The 19,483-nt window shown below is 39.6% G+C and overlaps 1 protein-coding gene across 10 annotated transcripts in view; it reads right to left on the minus strand.

The window, feature by feature from the left end:
- The window catches only part of FGGY (FGGY carbohydrate kinase domain containing), a 412,479-nt gene that overhangs the window by 240,136 nt on the left and 152,860 nt on the right, over positions 1-19,483 (minus strand). For all 10 annotated transcript variants that reach the window (XM_041771241.1, XM_041771246.1, XM_041771243.1 and 7 more), the window contains one exon: positions 13,593-13,708. In XM_041771241.1, the coding sequence (XP_041627175.1) occupies positions 13,593-13,708 (116 nt within the window). The remainder of the gene's footprint in view (positions 1-13,592; positions 13,709-19,483) is intronic.

Below are 19,483 nucleotides of genomic sequence, written 5' to 3' on the forward strand. Positions count from 1 at the left end.
GGAATCTGCTTCTTCCACCATCCTGCTTATGCCCTTATTCTGTCTCTCAAATAGATAAATTTTAAAAATCTTAAAAATTTTTTTGAATTATGTTATTGTATTATGTTTCACTGTTTTGTTTCACTTACATATTTATTCATCAAGTCCTCTATGTGTTCACCTAAGTTGCTGATTGAAAATACTATCAAGGTCAAGTTAAAATTCAATGCCACGTGTCATGCCACTAGGGACTCACGAGGAGTTGAGATTAAGTCCTTTATCAATAGTCTTTGAGACAGTTTCTCAGCCCTTTGGGAATCCATACTGAATGTATCATTCATTCCAAGGTCTTCTATTTTAACTAGGAGAAAACTGCTAGAAATTCCTCAAAAAGTTACACACAAGATATATTTCTTCTATGCATTTTATTTATCAATAGTTCTCAAATTTTAGTAAACTCATTTATTCAATAATATTTAATAAACAGCTATTCTGTCAATAAATGAATAAATACATACAAGAATATGGTAACAAGATAATAACAAGTACTAAGAAGAAAACATAAGAGAGAAACAGAATACTGCTGGTGCAGTGAAGGGAGTGGTAGCTCCAGGCATGAGGAGGCTCTTCTCTAATGACATTTAAACTGAGATATGAACAAAGAGAAAGAGATAATCATGTCAGTATTTTGAGGAAAGCCAAGGCAGAGAGCCAAGTTAATGCAAAGGCTACATGCACTAGAAATGTTTGAAAAACAGAACACCATTGTGATTGGACAATAAATAAGTGGGGGCATGGCAAGAAATAAAGGGGGAGAGCTATCACATAGGACTTTGTAGAGCATGTCAAGGGATTTAGAGTTTTTTAAAATTATAATAGAAAGCCACTGGAAGAATTTGGCCAAGAGAGTAGCATCATCTGATTAACATTATTAAAATAATATTCTGACTACTGTACTGAATAAATTATCAGAGGGAAGAACATAATCAAGGAAACCAATTAAGAGACTGGTGCACTAATCCTGCAAGAGATGAAAATACTTTGAACTAGGATGGGAATAGTGGAAAGAGGTAGGAATGGGCCAATTCAGGGTTCATTTTAGAGTCCAGCAGACAAGACCTGCTGATTAATTGAATGCAAGGTGAAAGAGAAAGAAAAGCATCAAGAACGACTTCTGGATTTGGGTCTTGACCAACTGGGATAACTGTTGTACCTTTTATGGAAAACAGAGGAGACCACAAGAAAAACGTTTTGGGTAGTTGGGCCATGTGGGCAAATCAAGAGTTCTGTGTTGGATCTCAATCTCCCCCAGCCAGCCAGCGTTTATTCAGTGGTGATGCTGGACAGAGGAGACAACATGAACCATCTAGCATATAAAAGCAGACAGACAAAATGGCAGCACTAGATGCTACTGGAGCTTAGACTATGTCCAACCATCTAAAGGACAGCGTTACTGAGAAAGTAATTTCCAAAACAGACAACATCTGAGGTTAGGTTAGCCGAACTTATCATAAGTGAACCTGTGCTACTTCCTATTGACAACTTCTTTTACAATTACATGCATAATAATCAACATCAAGATATATCATTAATATGAAGCACACAGGTCAATCATTTTTAGGGATCAAGCTTTCAGAAAACTGGGAACAGTAACTTATCTGAGCAGCAATTCAATATTGCTCTCAGGGACTCCAAGATCACATCTGCAACTTATTTTCTTAGTTGTGAATACCCAGCTGAGCATGAATATATAACCCTGACTGAGATGGTCAAAATACTCCCTTAGCTTTTCCATTTTCTTTCAACGGTATTCAGTCTGAATGAAGCCAATTCTCTGAGATAGTGATTTCAACATTGTCTTACATCCTGTTGCAACTTTCTCAGCTCTAGCCACAGTGGTCTTCCTTTATCATGCTGCCTCCTACCAGTCACTGCAAATTCTGTTCCCTCTGCCTGAAACAGTTTCCGGCTCTCTTCACAGAGCTAATGCATATCAACCTTGTCTAAACATCCATTCCTCAAACATTGCCTGGTTTCCCTGACAAGGCCATATCCCATTATTACACACTCTTAAAGCCCCCTTGACCAACTCTTTGTAGTACTTACCTCAGTGCCAATTTTGTGATTGATTGACTAATGCACTCTTCACTACACTGAAAACTCTAGAAAGGCCAGAACTCTGTTGACTTTGGTTCATCATTATTCGCCTACAAGCAGCATGATGCCTAGCAGTAAGTGAATGAATGAGAACAAAGAAGGAAAATCAGGGTGTTTCCTCTCTCTCTCTCTCTCTCTCTCTCTCTCTCTTTTTTAACCAAACCATTAATATGACTCAATCTTTGCAAACCATTGACCCAAACTTCTTAGTTTTTCTTCCTATCAATACAGTTATGAGAAGTCCTTTTTGGTTACTCCTAAAAATTGACATTAGGGGAGCCCAACATTAGCTCTCTTTATCACTAATGGTATTTTATGTAGTATTAAATCTTTTCATGGCAGTTAATTTAGCTACTATTTATTGGGGGTTTTGCCAGAAATCAGACACTTTAAATACATCACCACTCCATCATGAAGACCATACAAGGTTGGTATTCCTACACCTTTTAATAGATAAAATCAAGTCTCGGACACTTAGTGACTTCCACAAGGTCATACAGTCAATGTGATTCAGGGATTTGATTATATGTCTTTCTAACTCAAAAGCTCTAACTTTGGGTTTTCCCAAATGTAAATCTGGAATAAAAACTATTTTTTCAAATCTGATGGGAAGTCAGTGTGAGTGTGCATGAAAAGAAATATTATTTTAAAGTCATAAAGCACTGGAGGCATATTAGTCACTGAGTTTCTTAGCTAATTATCACCTATGTATTCTGTATTTTTTTATTTGCCTATGGATGTGTGCCCTTTTGTTCATGAGAAAAAGCTAAAGATTACCAGTTATGGTGTTGAAGAATTTAGGAAAACCTATAATTCTGGTCAAGGTAAGCTCTCAAGGAGGTAAGACTAGAATGTGATTATGATTTTGAAGCAGAAGTCTGATTATTTTATGATATGTTGCTTGGAACAAAAGCTTATGTACCCAAGGGTAGAGCTCAGGGGGGGAAAAAAAGCATTCCCCAAAGTCAGAAGAAGTTGGCAGTAATTACATGGCATTATTCATGGGGTATTGACTTTGGCAGACATGACTTATCACCTAGGGAGGAATCTGAGTTCAGGAGAATGAACAGTTATTAAGATAGTAAGTAGTGACATTTTATGAAGATTTACTATGTACTAGAATCTTTACCTGCATTATTTCCCTTAATCCTCATTATATGCCAATTAAGGCTCAGGAAAATCAAGTAGCTTATCCAACAATACATATGGTAGAGCATACATGGCTTACAGATGACAGAGCCATCTGGATTCAGGTCTGACATTGGTGACCAATTCTCAGCCACTAAAATAGGTAACAGTTAGTATAGTATTAAAATATTTTAGTTTATCTATGTCAGTAACATAAAAGCTTGACTGATATATTTCTAGATACAACTATCCCTGGTTGCTTGGGCAAAGTCTAATTCCTGCATTTGCAAGGCTGAAAAGTAGACATTGGATTGGGTGAATTCACATTATGTAAGCTTGTCCACCAGCAAAATTCTTCTGGTGCTAAGTCCCTTTCAAATGACAGTAACCAGATGGGTTAAATAACCAAAATTTGTTGAAAAGGGTAAGACAAGGAAAAGTGGCATTGGAATACTAGAACAGCCACAGGACTAGGGGTCAGGAGATCTGGTTTCTAGTCTCAGCTCTTTCACTAAAGTGCTCCAGGACCAAGGAAATTCACCCTACCTCCCTGAATCTTGGTTTTTCACCTACAAAATGAGGACATGATAGCAAAATCTCTATGATCCCTTTAAGCTCTATTTTCTGACTGCCCAGCAGAAGAGAAGTTGGAGGCTGATCTCACTTTTGGGGGGCTTCCAATTTTCTTCTAGATGCCATACTGAAAGGAAGGGCAGTTCCATGAAACCTTATACACAGCAAGACTTCTGAAAGCCATTACCTTACAGCATGATGTGGTCATCACTGCTCCCTTGCCCTCCTGGCTCTGCAGGGCTATTCCTGGAAGGGTTAGCAACTGAAGCAGTACTTCTGAGAATCTAAGAGTGGCAGCGGTGAGTGGGGAGAGCAAAAATAGTGTTTTTAAGCCCAAGAGGCAGGGAACTGAATGTTGAAAGTGTAAAGATCCTTGTCCTTGTGGTGCCAAGATACATTTTAAAAAGATGGTGACTGGGACGCCTGAGTGGCTCAGTGGTTGAGCATCTGCCTTTGGCTCAGGCATAATCCCGGTCCTGGGATTGAGTCCCACATCAGGCTCCCTGTGAGGAGCTTGCTTCTCCCTCTGCCTGTGTCTCTGCCTCTTTCTGTGTATCTCTCATGAATAAATAAATAAAATCTTTTAAAAATAAAAAATAAATAAAAAGATAATGACTAACATGTCTACAGGTCTTTGTAAACCACACTATCTTGTGATATCTGATATCTCCTTTCAGCTCCACAACAAACCTTTATGGTAGGGAGATAGGTAATGGGTACCGTATGTGATTAGAGGAAAGAAACAGATGTAGTATGCACAAGCACATGCACACGCAACACACACTCATCTTCATATGAGCTACAAAATTTACACTCTCCACAATTTTATTTATAGCATTGGTAGGAGTAATAATTAGAACCGTCTCTTGAGAGGAATGGAGAAAATCTTAATGAATCTCCTACCATTGACCTGCTCTTTAAGGAAGGATAGAAGACCCATTAGAAATTAAACCCAGGCCCCTGGAACAGCTTGGTGGCACAGTTGGTTAAGCGTTTGACTCTTGAATTTCAGCTCAGGTCATGATATCAGGATTGTGTGATAGAGCCCCAAATCTGGCTCTGTGCCCCACAAGGAGTCTGCTTGGGATTCTCTCTTCCTCTGCCTGTGCCCCCCACACCACCAAATAAATAAATCAGAAGAAGAAGAAGAAGAAGAAGAAGAAGAAGAAGAAGAAGAAGAAGGAAGAAGGAAGAAGGAAGAAGGAAGAAGGAAGAAAGAAGAAAGAAGAAAGAAGAAAGAAGAAGAAAGAATAAAGAAGAAAAAGAAATAATAATGGAATCCAATCCCCTCTCCTTTCCTACCCCAGGTCCACTATGCTCCAGCCACATCCAAAAGTTCATGCACAACTATAGTCATCTGTGTCTCCATGCCTTTACTTGGGCTGTTTCTTCTGCCTTGAAAAACATTTACTACCTTTGCCTGGTAAACTACTGCCCATATTTTTTAGACATCTCAAATGTCATCTCATAAGATGATTTCCTTGATACCACCTCCTGTTGTGACTTTCTGCTCTGCTTCCCCCCACAGTATTTTGAACATGTCCTAAACTTATTGGAAAACAAGAAAAACACTGAGATTATTGATTTACTTGACTCTTTCCCAAAGACATGAGATTCCCAAGGGTATGGACCATGATAAAGTATTTTTATTTCTCCTGTCCTGAATCTAGAACCTGGCACATAGGAGGCACTCTGTAGTGTTTGTTAGTAGTAGTAGTTGTTTGGATGCATGCATGATTGGATGGATCACTAACTAACATGAAGACTTCTAGATCATTCTCCATCAGGCAGAAGTTTTATTTTATTTATTTATTTATTTATTTATTTATTTATTTATTTATTTACGTGTTTACGTATGTATCTATCTATCTATCTATCTATCTATCTATCTATCTATCTATCTATCTATCTATCTCAGGCAGAAGTTTTAAATGATAAAAATAAGACAGTAAAGTACCCAGAGGATATGAACTTGCCTCAAGTGCTAAAAAGACCTTGTTCTATCACCTGGACAGAAATGAGAAGGGTAATAAGAAAAAGTGGAAAAAAAAAAAAAAAGAAAAAAAAATAAAAAAAAATAAAATAAAATAAAAAAAGAAAAAAAAAGAAAAAGTGGAAAAAAAAAATGAAAAAAAAAAAAAGTGGGGTAAGACCAAAGTCTAAGGGTGAAGGGCAAAGACAAAGCTCAGTGCAGAGCACCCATAGTGATGGCCTCCACAGGACATGAGAGACAGTGGTGTGAAAGGCCTCACAGACCCTAGAAAACACAGGGATTAACTATGGCCAAAGATTTCTCCAGACTTCCCAAAACATATACTAAAAAAAAGCATCAAAACCTCATGATACCATGATGGAGCAGCAGTTTAGCAAAATTCTAAATGAAAAATCCCACATTCTAAGGAATGAATGAATAAATCCTTGCAAACATATCTAATTCTATTGGGAAAATTTAGATCATTGGGTATTAATAGCCATAAAAGGATTTTTATAATACCTACAACTATGGATATGATATCTCTGAATTCAGATTCCCAATATTGGCCCTGATGTCTATCACTGGTAGAAACCCCTTAGACCTGTTTCCACAAAGGAGATTTCCTCTTCTCTGCCTCAAGATGGAGTAGCATTCATGAGAACTCTCTAATCTCATGCTTATACACTAATATACATTCCATCCATAGGAGGAAGGATCACTTAGCTGATCCATGAGACCTGGAGAAAACCCAATCTCCCTGGGGCCATGTCAACAAGGAAGTAGTGCCACTGCCTTTACAAGGAGTCAGTGCAGGTTTGGCATGTGTCTCTCTTCTTGACCCACTTATACGCAGGCCAGTGGGTTCTTTCAGTTGTGAATTAAACAGATCAAGTGCCAAAGCAAGCCCTGCCAGGTCTCATCTCTTTGTGTGAGCTCCTTGACCTACCAATGAATGGATTAGGTCAGTGTCATGCATGTCTCAGGGTCTAGCCAGGTTCAGAAAAGAGGTAGGATTTCCCCACCATGCTCCTTAATTCAGTACTGAACTTTGCTTCACTTGGCTCTGGGAACTGTCCTCAATTGTTTAGACTGTAGAGTAGAACAGTGGTGAATACTGGGCCACGGATGTCCTCAACACACACTTGTGATTAGTCATGATTCTTTACCTTCAGTGTGAAGCCCACATGACAAATATCTAAAATGCAGCTTTAGTTGACTGCAGGGTTATTTTATGAAAAAGTGAGAGTCCTAATCCTCCTGAAATAATTTTGCTTGTTTTTTTGTTTGCTTTCTGTGAAGGAGTTTGAAATATTTCCTGTCATGGAACAGTCTTGGAGAGACTGGCTATAGGAATGAAGCTGGACTGCAGCTATCATTCAGGATTGCAACATGTGTTCTACAGAATTCTTTCTTTTTTTTTTTTTTATTTATGATAGTCACAGAGAGAGAGAGAGAGAGGCAGAGACACAGGCAGAGGGAGAAGCAGGCTCCATGCACCGGGAGCCCGATGTGGGATTCGATCCCGGGTCTCCAGGATCGCGCCCTGGGCCAAAGGCAGGCGCCAAACCGCTGCGCCACCCAGGGATCCCTACAGAATTCTTTCTTAAGTGGCAAATATATTCATGAAAAAAGGACTGTGAGCACCAAAATTATGAAATGAAATCAGTCTGTCACCTAGTAATGTCATATAATTCAAAACAATTTATGGAGAGTGTATTAAGTATTTTGGACAATTGAGGCCAAAAAAGGAATTGTTTATCAAATCCTCCATTCAAACATATATTCACTCATTCACCAAGTATTTTGTCAATATGTATTATGTGTCAGATAGTAGCCAGCGCCCTGTGCCTAAAATTCAGTCTTGCAGAGAGAGAGGAGGTTAAAAATAATAGCCTTCCTCCCATTAGGGAACAGTCTTCCTTCATACATGCTGTTATCTTCAACTTTGCCTCTCACTTAACAGTTAGTAACTCCTTCTACCTGAGCTTGTAAGTCTCTTCTTTGCCTGGTTTGCCTGACCCCACATAATGCATGATCTGGAAGCTAGCACCCTGCACTCTTGTACATAACAAAGCTCTTTCTATAATGCAAAAAACCATTCTGTATTTCAGCCATGTTGTGCACCTGAGTTTCCATGAAGTGGCCTGCCCTAGTAACATAGTGAAGCACTCTTCCCAGGAAGTTAAAAGGCAATTAGGACATGCTGAAAGAAAGCCTGGATAATGGATGAGAGCAGGTGGGATGCTGCTCATCTTCCTAACGGTCCTTTCTTCCTGCTGTTCTCTTCCTCCCTGTTTGCTTTTGATAGATATGTAGGATTAGATGGGTGACTTGAGGATGATTCACATGGAACTGAAGGTCAACATTTATTGGCACAGATCGTTTTATTGGACTATGGGTAGATGATTCCTGCAAGACACTGGGTTTCCCATCAACTCTGAACATTAAACAGTTTCATTAGTATAGTGTCAATTGCATAGAAGTATAGAAGAAATGTCTACAGTATTCTTTTGATTCACAAAACTGTTTTTCACCTTACTTTGTATAATGTTCCCCAAACCATCCAAATAGCTCCTTGAGAGAAGGCATTAGGTAGTAACATTTTAGCTTTGAAAATCTGCATGTAAGTTACTTAAAACATTGTAAATTTCTTCCCTGTCCTTCAAATGCACCATATAAATATTGCATTTGATCCTTAACTTACATTTCATCAATAATTTATTTCATAAATATCCCTCTGTAAGACCATCAGCTGCTGAGGTGTTCAGTTTTCGGGGAAAGCATTTATTTACTGCACGAGCCCAGGAAGGCTGGTAAAGACTTGGCTAAAAGCTCCACATGGAGCAAATTATGGTAATTGTATTAATGCTCAAATCCATGAAGCTCTGCTCAAATCTGCTAAAAGGTTTTGCACTTTATTGCCCGCATCTTGATGGGCAATGAGTCCACTGGAAATGTTTAACACTTCACAGGGAAGCTTCCGGGATTCATTTCTCATAGTTACAAAAATTACTGAAGAATGTCTGGAGTATCTACCAGAGCAATCTCTGAAAGTCACAACTGAGAGTTAACAACCTCTTTACTATCTTCCACTTTTGGATCATACTGAAACTATAAGTTCAAGTCACCAGAAATGAAAATCAAAGGAAATATCACACAATTAATTTTGATGAATGGGTAAGTTTTAATTCATGTAATGGCAATATTCTGGTTAATGATATGTCTCCTTAGGACATCCATTAAAAATCCATTAACTTAACAGGCTAAATCTAATAAAGTTACTCTGGAAATTTTCTGCTAGATTAACATTATGGATTTTTAACGAATATTTCCTGTAGGTATTGCTCTATTAGCAAACCTAATATACTAATTAAACATGGGTTTTGTGTCGAGGTTGGAGGAGCACCAAGATGTTAAAATAAAAAAAAAATCAGAGCGGAGGTTGGACCCAAGTCACCAAAGATACTACTAAAATCAGTAAATAGCACTGTAGCTTTTAAAAGCAAAGTGCCAACCTACCAGGTCTAGCCATCCCAGTCAATTTATTCATTTACCAATCAATCAAATAGTAATTGAGCTACTAAAGTATACCATGCTCTGGCCAAGACTGAGGACACAAAGGTAAATTAGTAAAAATCCTGATGTCAAGGCACTCATGGTATAGTAGAGGATCAAGACACACATAGGTTACCAGTGTGTACTATACTAAGATAGAGTCAATATACCATGAGAATATGCAGAAGGAACAACTAAATTTAGGGGGAGGGGAGGGCAAAAGTAATTGAAGTTTGTATTCCCATAAGATATCAGCTCTTTCTAAGGCCTCCCACTGGGAGGGTTTCAACCCTGACTTAGCATTTACTGCTTCTGCATGAGGTTGGAGGAGATTATTTATCAAAATTTCACCTACAAACAAGGTAACATTACTTCTGTCATGGATTGTGAGAATTACATGCAACGAGGAATGGGAAAGTACACAGAAATGTGCTTGAAATATAGAAGGAGAAACAGGGTTAGTATTTGTCACCTACCATTCATAAGCACACAACGAGTATTAACTGGAAGTCGATATAGCAAAAATGGTTAAAGCAGAATTTGGAATCATCCAAACATGGGTCTGAATTCTGCTGCTACCACTTGCAAACTGTGCGACCATCATTTAAACCCTTTTCCCTTTCCTGATCCTTGGTTTCTTCAGCTGTAGAAAAGGATAAATAGAAACAACTCTGTTACACAGTTTTAAAAATTTACAAAGATAATGGTTATAATGCAAAAGTATCATGTCTGAGAGGCATAAACTGTAAGTTTTAATTGCTACCATTAATGCTGCCTTCATAGGTAAGACTATATGGAAACATTAAGAGATTTGTCTAACTTTATTAGTGAGAGAATGAGAAACCCTCTAGCTCCTGGTTCAGGATTTTAGACCTATCTTGCCAGCACCCCTCATTTACAAGACAAGAGACCCTCCCCTAGCACTTGGTCCTGATGGTCCTCCATCAAGACAGCAAGTTCATGGGGTACCTACGGAATAGCAGATTGGGGACTCAGGACTTGGTGGTTCTGCTTTAGCTCTAATGACCAGTGCACTACTATCTTAGTGCTATGGGCTGAATTATGTCCCCAAAATTCCTATGTTGAAGGCCCCTAATCTCCAATGTCACTATAGTTGGCAATAAGGTATGTAAGGAGGAAATTAAGGTTAAACAAGGTCAAAAGGGTAGGGCCCTGTGGTGCCTGGGTGGCTCAGTCAGTTGAGTGTCTGACTCTTGATTTCAGCTTAGGTCATGATTGGGCCCTGTGTTGGGCTCTTAGCTTAGCAGGGAATCTGCTTAAGAGTCTCTCTCTCTCTCTCTCCCCCCCCTTTTCCCCCTCCTCCTACTCATGCATGCTCTCTCTCTCTCTAAAATAAATAAATATATCTTTTTAAAAAGGCTAGGGCCCTGATCCAATAGGACTTGTGTCCTTAGAGGAAGAGACCAGTGAGCATTCTCTTGTGCACACTTTCTCTGCACATGTACAAAGAAGAGGTTACTGGAGCACACGGTGAGAGGCAGCTGCCAACAAGCTAAGAAAAGAGGCCTCAGAACTAAATTTACCTTGTTGGCACTTTGATCTTGGACTTTCCAGCCTCCAGAACTATGAGAAATAAATTTGCATCGTTGTAAGTCACTCAGTCTATGGTGTTTTGTTATAGTAGCCCTAGTGAACTAAGACACCCAGGACAACTCTTTGCCACAGTTTTCTCTTAACTCTTGCCATCTGTCTCCATTCTAACAACTGTTTGGTCTTACGCATTCCATCAACAGATTTTTATCAATATCACTATGCCAAGACTCAAGGGTAAGGTACAGTGATTCCTGACCTCCAGAAGCTTCTAGGTAAGCATGAGCTTCCTGTGTGGATGCCTACTTTCCCTGTTGAGCAAGAAGCACTGTCTAAAAACCCAGCCTGGTTGGCAGGAGTCCCAACATGCCAGCCTCTAGACGGCTCACTCAGCCCCCAAATAAAAGATCAATGCTATTCCCCAGTTGCTGTCCAAGCTACTTCTTCCAAATAGCAGAATATCCAGAATTTTAAAGCAAACCATCATACGACTCATGGTATTAATACTTTTCCATGACCTCTGAAGTTATACTCCACTTATCAGCTGAGATCCCATCACACTTACTCCTGTCCAGTTATGCACACTCGTTCCAGTCTAGCTGATGTTGGTTCTGGGTGCTAAATACTGAACCACTGTATAATCCCACTGGAGGCCAACTACACAGCTACAACTGCTCCCTTAGTTTTGCATATCCCAGTCTGCTTTGGTGGAAAAATGTGTCGTTAGAGACCCTAGTTCTAACACTGATTTAATACCTTAATCGTGGACAAGGACCTGAATCCCATTTTTCCCATCCATAAAATGGGAATAGCTATACCAACAGGTCTGTGAGGGCCAATTATTTTTTTATTTTTATTTTTTGTGAGGGCCAATTAAAGATAATGTATATAAACCACCTACCAAAGGAATCAGAATATAGCTGATGACAAATGACTGCTGCTTTGCTTTCTTCTTCTTTTCCCTGGTCCCATGCTCTTCGCCTTCTCTTCCAGCTCAGATCCAGACAGGATTTCAAGGGAGCCACAGAAATTCCAGAATGGCTCTTTCTATATACTACTCTGACTGTTCTTTTCCCTAGACTCAGCAATTAATAGTTAAAAAGACGATAGACAACCAAATTATACTATTTACAACAGAGTAGCATAGGTGCTACTTGAATCTTTGATGATTTTATCCTGAAACTCTTGACCTTTAATAGATGGGTCACGAGGATTTCCCCCAGAGAAAGATTGAACTGAGATAATCTACTACATGACTCAGTTACCAAGGGCAGTCAGAAGTTGTAGCAGATACCAGTTTTTCACCAATATTTAATAGCACAACTTCCAAGTTTAAGCTGGCCATATGCATGGACACATGGCTACCCGGCCCATAGCCACATTCCTCAGCTACCCTTGCACCTTAGTGGAGCCTTATGACCAAGTGCTGGTTAATGGGATGCAATCAGAAATGATGTGGCTCATCTCCATGTTATGGTCTCTCCAGAAGAATGTGGATGGATTCCTCTGGTCCTTTTCATTCCTCCCACTCACTGACTGGGAACTGATAAGAAGTGGAGTCACCAACTTGGACCCAAGGTTGGAGGCCTTGTTGTGACAATGGCAGAGCTGGCCTGATAGTAACTTGCCTCTATTCTATTATAAAAAAGGGAATTACCTTCCATCTTGTTTAATCCACCATACTTTACACTTTTATTATTATAACATTTAGCGTAAACACTAAGTACAATACATTTCTATTTATTTAGGGATAATTGCCTATCTGATGACAGCTTACTACAACTGCAAGTAGTAACTATAGGAAACCAACAACTTTCTGTGAAATGAACATGCAAACCTTAAACTTCAAAATGCCAACCATCATTACATATATGTGTCTAGCATATCAATTCTTTCACCAAGTCAATTCCTACTAGTCACCCACATCTTTATTACCCAGTCATATAAAAGTGAAAGTCTAGGACTTCCTTAGGCAGGAACCACTGGCTCATGTTATAGTTTCTGTCTTGTTCCTGTTCTTCTAATTTTTATCTCTTCAAATATTTTTCTTTCTGTTCATGGCCTTACCTGGTTCCTTGAATCTAATTCACAGAGCATTTTCCTAGTACTGATTGGAAACAATCCATACACCCTCCCCCCCCGCCCACTGCCCCAGTTATGCTCTTCCCAGCTACTCCATGCCAATGTCTTCCTCTACCTACCTCAATGACTATGATTTTATATTTCAATGCAGACTTCCACAGCCTATATCTCTACTCAGTTCCTGAGCCCCAACACAAAGGCCTACTAGTCATGGCTGACCCATTATGATAGACTCATTTCTCTTAGAAAAACAGGGCTGAGTTTCTGCAATACTTCTTTTAAAGTTTTTATTTATTTATTTGAGAGAGACAGAGAGCATAAGCAGGGGGAGGGGCAGAGACAGAGGGCGGAGCCTGACGCAGGGCTTGATCTCAGGACCTTGAGATCATTACCTGAGCCAAAGTCATTCACTTACCCAACTGAGCCACCCAGGCACCCCCTGTACTTCAATTCATTAAAATAAATAAATAAATAAAAAACAAACAAAAAGACAATAACCTAATATATATATATATATATATATATATATATATATATATACACACACACACATAATTACTCTCCAGATGTTTTCATTTTGTTTGGTTTTTACCTATTTTGCTATAATTATCTGCAACAAAATCTTCTAATCCGATCATCTTCCAGAAGCTATCATCCCAGCCTTTCTCTGCAGAGTATGTCCATTTGCACACGAGGGAGCAGAGAGATCTAAGAAAACAGAAGAGAGGTAAAACCAATAATATGAGTCAGGTTTCCTTTATATTTTGCCAAATACCTACCTAGATAGCTGCAGTAGCGTTAAAGAAGTAGAATAAGCCAAAGTAAGTAATTATACATCCCTGTTCAAATCTAAAGACTCCATTTGTACCTGGCCATGGGTTGATGGTTGTGGGGCTGAGTGATGGGTAAATGGATGCTTACGATCTACTCTGTTTTGTGAATGTTCAAAATTCTCAATAAAAAAGGTTAAAAGAAATGTAAAAAGTGCTTGGTATATATATATATATATGGTAGCTCCAGTCTAAAGCAATGTTTTAACAGGAGTTAGGCTGCAATGCTGGAAGGTACTTTCCAGCTTCATTTCTCCTACACTCACCCTTAGAATTCTATACTTTGACAATAAAAAATCAGTTCTTTTTTTTCCGGAAAAAAAAGAAAAATCCTCGCACATTTCTGTGCCTTTGCCCTACTTCTGTTTGTTTGGAAAATTCTTCCCACCTTCCTCCCCCTGATAACTCAAACACTTGTTCAGCCCTGGCTGAGTTGCCAGTTCTGGGTATAGGTGCTCCTCCTCTGAGCTCCTGGAACATGCAACATCCCTTCTACCACAGTCCTTAAAATGCTGTGTAATTAACTGCTTCTTTACACATCTTCCCAATAGTGCTACTGCTTTCTATACTCCTATTGTGTCTATAGCAAACCTTATAAAACAAAACCTAATAATATCACTCCCTGAATAATACTTTTCAATTGCTCCTCATGGCCTTCAGGAAAAAGTCCAATCCTTAGCAGGGCTTACAACACCCTTTGTAATATGACTATACCAACCACTAGATTCCCACCTTGCCAATTCCCACTCTTGCTTGCTCCATTCTGCAAAACTGGATTATTTGAAGTTTCCCGTAGCAGGCCTTGATTTCTCACTTCCCTGTGCACGGAAATCTTTGTTTCATTCTGCTTACAATGTTCTTCACTATTAAGTATTTGCTAGTTAGCCTTCATGACTCAGGTCAGATTGTCCCTTTTCAAGAAGCCCCAGTGAAGGACAAGCGGAGTCCAAAGCCTCTTCTCTAAGTTTTAACCTGGACACAGCCTTATCAATGACCATAGTAACTGTCTCTGCCTGTTCATTCCCCTAGCTCTCCCACTAACTCCAGCTACTCCTTCAAAGTAGATCCAGCCCGGCTCAGCTCTACCTCCAGTATTTAGTCCACATTGAGCCACAATGAATACTGAGTGAATGGCAGCACTAACAAAAGAATATGGTCTGTCTGCCTCACTACAGGTAAGTGATAAGCCTGGGAAGTTCACACAGTTTTACACACAAATTATCATATAGAGTCAAGGTCTAGGTGCATCTCAATCAATCATTCACACTGATTCACTTACCCACTCAAATATTTAGCGTTCATATATTTACTACAACTCTGGTACATTGTGATGCCCTAGGGAACTAATATATGCAAAAGACTCGGTCCTCTGCTCTCATAGAAGTTGACACATAAGCTGGGGGAGACAGAAATTGATCAATCACACCTAAAATCATATACTAACAATAATGTTCTAAAAAGGAGGTAAAGAGAGAAATGAAAACTGTTAGTAGGGGAATCTGATATAACCCGGTGGGAGGAAAGGGAGAAAATATCAAGCAAGAAAGTCTCCATGGAGGTAACATATTGTGAGACCTAAATGTCTTTTGAAAGCCAACAAAGTTATTGATCATTACTGATTTTTTTTCAGTTGTTGTGTAGACAGAAGAGCACATTGAGCTGAGCTAGGCAGAAAAGATATCCTAAAGCAGTGATAGCACCAATAGAAATGTAATACACACATGCTAAATCCTTTACCTTACTTAAAAGATACTTTTTTTTAAAATTTTGAGGTATAGAAGGTAGTCACCTATGTAGCATATACTAAAGAATACAAAGTAGGCTAATTCCTCCTGGCAGGATGCTTGGGATTCCAAATTTGGAAGCTCTGAGAGCTTACTGCAAAGAACAATGCTTTGTAACAGAAGATGGTGTAGACAGATTATTTCTAATGATCCAACCATACAGAACAACTCTTTGCTCTCCAAATGCCCCATTCATGTGCAGAATTCTATGCCTCTGATCTGACTGCTTAACTCTGCCCTCTGTCTTAATTGCTTATTGTTCTTTCCACTCATTCTCATCTACTAGGCAAACTTCAGGTCATCTATAATGGTCTAGTTCGAAAGGCACCTCTATACTACCTCCAACTAAACTCATGGCTCTCTCTTTTGAGGTAACATTCTAACTTGAAAATACTACATTCTCTTTCTTTTTTTAAAGATTTTATTTATTTATTCATGAGAGATACGGCGGGGGGCGGGGGGGCAGAGACACAGGCAGAGGGAGAAGCAGGCTCCACGCAGGAAGCCTGACGTGGGACCCAATCCCGGGACTCCAGGGTCACACCCCGGGCCGAAGGCAGCACTAAACCGCTGAGCCACCTGGGCTGCCCTGCATTCTCATTCTTAATAGCAGAGGCAGGTTGAGTTCCTGACCCCAAATCTCTGACCCTCCAGATCTCTTGCCATGTAATCTGCAATGCTACCTCACTCCCTGCCATCTCCACAATGTGGACAGGATCTCCTTTCCTACCTCTAGATTTTTGGATTGTCACATGACTGGATTTGGTCAAAAGAATAAGTCAGGAGGACAGCATTCTGATTTCAAATCGAAGCTTCAAGAAGCATTACATGTTTCTGCTCGCTCTCCTGAACCTCTGGCATAGCTTTGAGAAAATCATGTGGAGCTAGCCCACTGGGGAGAGAAGGATAAGAGATATGTGGAGCTATCTCTTCCAAGAGATGCTTGTGATCCACCAAGCCCAGCCTGGATCACACATCCCTCCAGGCAATCAAGACCTGATGCAGTGAGTTCAGCTAACACTAGAAGAACCACCCAGCAGACCACAGCCTAAAAGAGCCAAATACGTGATTATCGTGTTAAACTATGGAGCACTGGTTGTGGTTTGTAATGGTTAATAGTTACACAGCTCAATACTTTATAGCACAACTAAGTTATTCCAAGTATATTTTTCCCCCCAGTGAGGGCAAGGAGAGTGAAGTCTCAGTCCTCACAGCAAGTTCAAACAGATGGCCAGGGAGCCTGCTTTGATGGAAAATGACTGAGCCCAGGAGGCAGGGAGTTGCCAGGTGCAGATGCCTGGGGCAACTCCATCTTCCATCAGGATAATTCAAACACTATTAGGGTCCATTTCCCATGGATCCCTTTAAATCAACTCCTCGGCAATATGAATGTGTAAAAGTAGCAGAACTGGCAAAGTGTAGAGAGTACATCTGAGGCCACAGGTTCTCTCGAAATCTCCAGGACAGAGAATATGATTTTATCTTAGTGAGTAGCTGCCTTAGTAAGATACAGGTAGCAGAAGGAAAGGGTTGCTTTGCCCCTGAGGCCTCTTTTAAGACCAAGGTTCTGTCATTCCCTGAGGTGTTCGTGAGCAGTGTGCAACTCCCAACTTTACCATCCTGCAAGCTGCCCTACCAGCAGCCCCTTGGGGGGTGGAGGATGTACTTCGTAGGATTACAATTGCAGGCAGGGAATGGTGAAAGACTGGGGCTACAGTAGCAGGCTAACTTGTTCCACAGACAGGCAGCCAGGGAGGACTGCTATCCCAGGGAAAAGAGGCTATTGGCTGCTTGTTCTCTGGAGCCAGAGTGCCAGGGCAGAAACTGCTGTCCTTCACTGCTCTCAGATCTGTTAATGCCGAAGAAACTATAAAATCCCATGTGCAAGTCAAAAGAACAGCAATCAATGAGCAGGCAGAAAAACAAAAAACAAACAAACAAAAAAACCCTAATGTAGGGGACCAGTTCACGTGAGAGCTGATATCAGAAAACATGTGGAGGAGGCAGGCCTCTCTAAAGAGAGGGTGGTGAAACCACAGGAACTGAGCATTACTAAGGGAAGCAGCAAGAGTTTGGAAGGAGGCAAGAAAGACTTTCCGAACAAGAATAACTGATTTTAAATTTTAAATTTAAAACTTTCTGCAGGGACACCTGGGTGGCTCAATGGTTGAGCATCTGCCTTTGGCTCAGGTGGTGATCCCAGAGTCCTGGGATTGAGTCCTGCACTGAGGTCCCCATGGGGAGCCTGCTTCTTCCTCTGGCTGTGTCTCTGCCTCTCTTTGTGTCTCTCATGAATAAATAAATAAAATATTTTTAAAAATAAAATAAAAATAAAATTTTCTGCAGAAGAACTAAAAAGAAAGAAAGAAAGAAAGAAAGAAAAAAATCACCAGCACTGTTGAAATTCAAATTAATGATCTGGAAGATGAAATGAACAACATATCATAACTACCCAGAGGAAAGACATAAAGAGAGAAATGATGAGGGAAGAAAGAAGAGGCGTGGAGAGCAGATCCAGCAGTGCAACATGAGAATAACTAGATTTCTGGTTAGGATTTCTTTTTCAAGAGAGAAAAGGAAAAAATTTAAAAAAAACCATACACACACACACACACACACACACACACACACAAAAGATGAAAGAGATGCTATAATTAAATGAATACAGTATTTTTTTTTTAATATACTGAGCACTGAGCTGAAGCAAGATTTAAGCTTGTAGATTAAAACTCTCATTAAGTCCAGGAAGTGAATCCAGGAAATACTTGAATTTCAAGCATAAACAGAAAATTATACAAGCTTCCAGACAGAAAGAGTAAGTTCCTTGCAAAGGCAAGAGATTCAGACTAGCTAAGGAATTCTCATCTACATCTCTGGAATGTAGAAGACAGTGGAACAATGTACAGACTATTAAGAAAAATGATCCAAGTATCCTATGCCCAGACAAAATATTATTCAGCTGTCAGGGCAGAAGAAAAACATTTTCAACATGCAAGGACTCAAAAAGCAAACTTCCCATATACGTGCTCTGAGGACAATACTTGATAATGAACTTAACCAAAAAGACAAGTGATTCACATAAGAGACATCAAAGACTAGAGGAACCAGTGGTGGTGAGCACTGATATTCACTCTCTCTCCACATGTGTGCACACACACATACACATATATTTAAATCTACATAGATGATGATAAATGACGTAAACAGGAATTTGTAATACTAAGTTTTCCTGCTATATTAGAAGGAAAAATCTATTAATGACCTGGAAGTGAAAATACTGTTAGCAAAACATAAGAGTCAGAAACTGAAGAAGGGGTACATAGGAGCACTATGCACATGCATGCGTATGTACACTAGGGAAGAACAGAAGTTTAGTGTACGGAATGAAAAAGAAATTTCTAACAGAGGCAAAAAAGCTTAGTAGAATTCTCAAAATAACAAGAATAAAAAAGAATAAAGTTAAGAAGTCAGTGTAACCAGATTAAACCAATCAATAGGGAAAGGCAAAGATCGTAATGTAATATAAATAGAAAATAAAAATATGGAAAGAATAAAGTCATTTATTTCAGTTATGAAAACAAATGTGAATGGGCTGAATGCAACAAGTGGTCAAAAGATAGTAATAATAATCACACTGGTGTTAAAATTGAGTTATATCTTCTTTACAATGTAGATTTTTTTAATGTGATAAAAATATTTTTTATAAAAAGGTCAACAAAGAGGGGCACCTGGGTGGTGCAGTTGGTTAAGCATTAGACTCTTGGTTTAGGCTCAGGTCCTGAGGTTAGGGTCATGAAACTGAGCCTCTCACTGGTCTCCACACTCAGCATGGAGTCTGCTTGGAACTCTGTCTCTCTCTCCTTCTGCTC

The sequence above is a fragment of the Vulpes lagopus genome, chromosome 10, assembly GCF_018345385.1.
Source record: "Vulpes lagopus strain Blue_001 chromosome 10, ASM1834538v1, whole genome shotgun sequence".
Lineage (NCBI taxonomy): Eukaryota > Metazoa > Chordata > Mammalia > Carnivora > Canidae > Vulpes > Vulpes lagopus.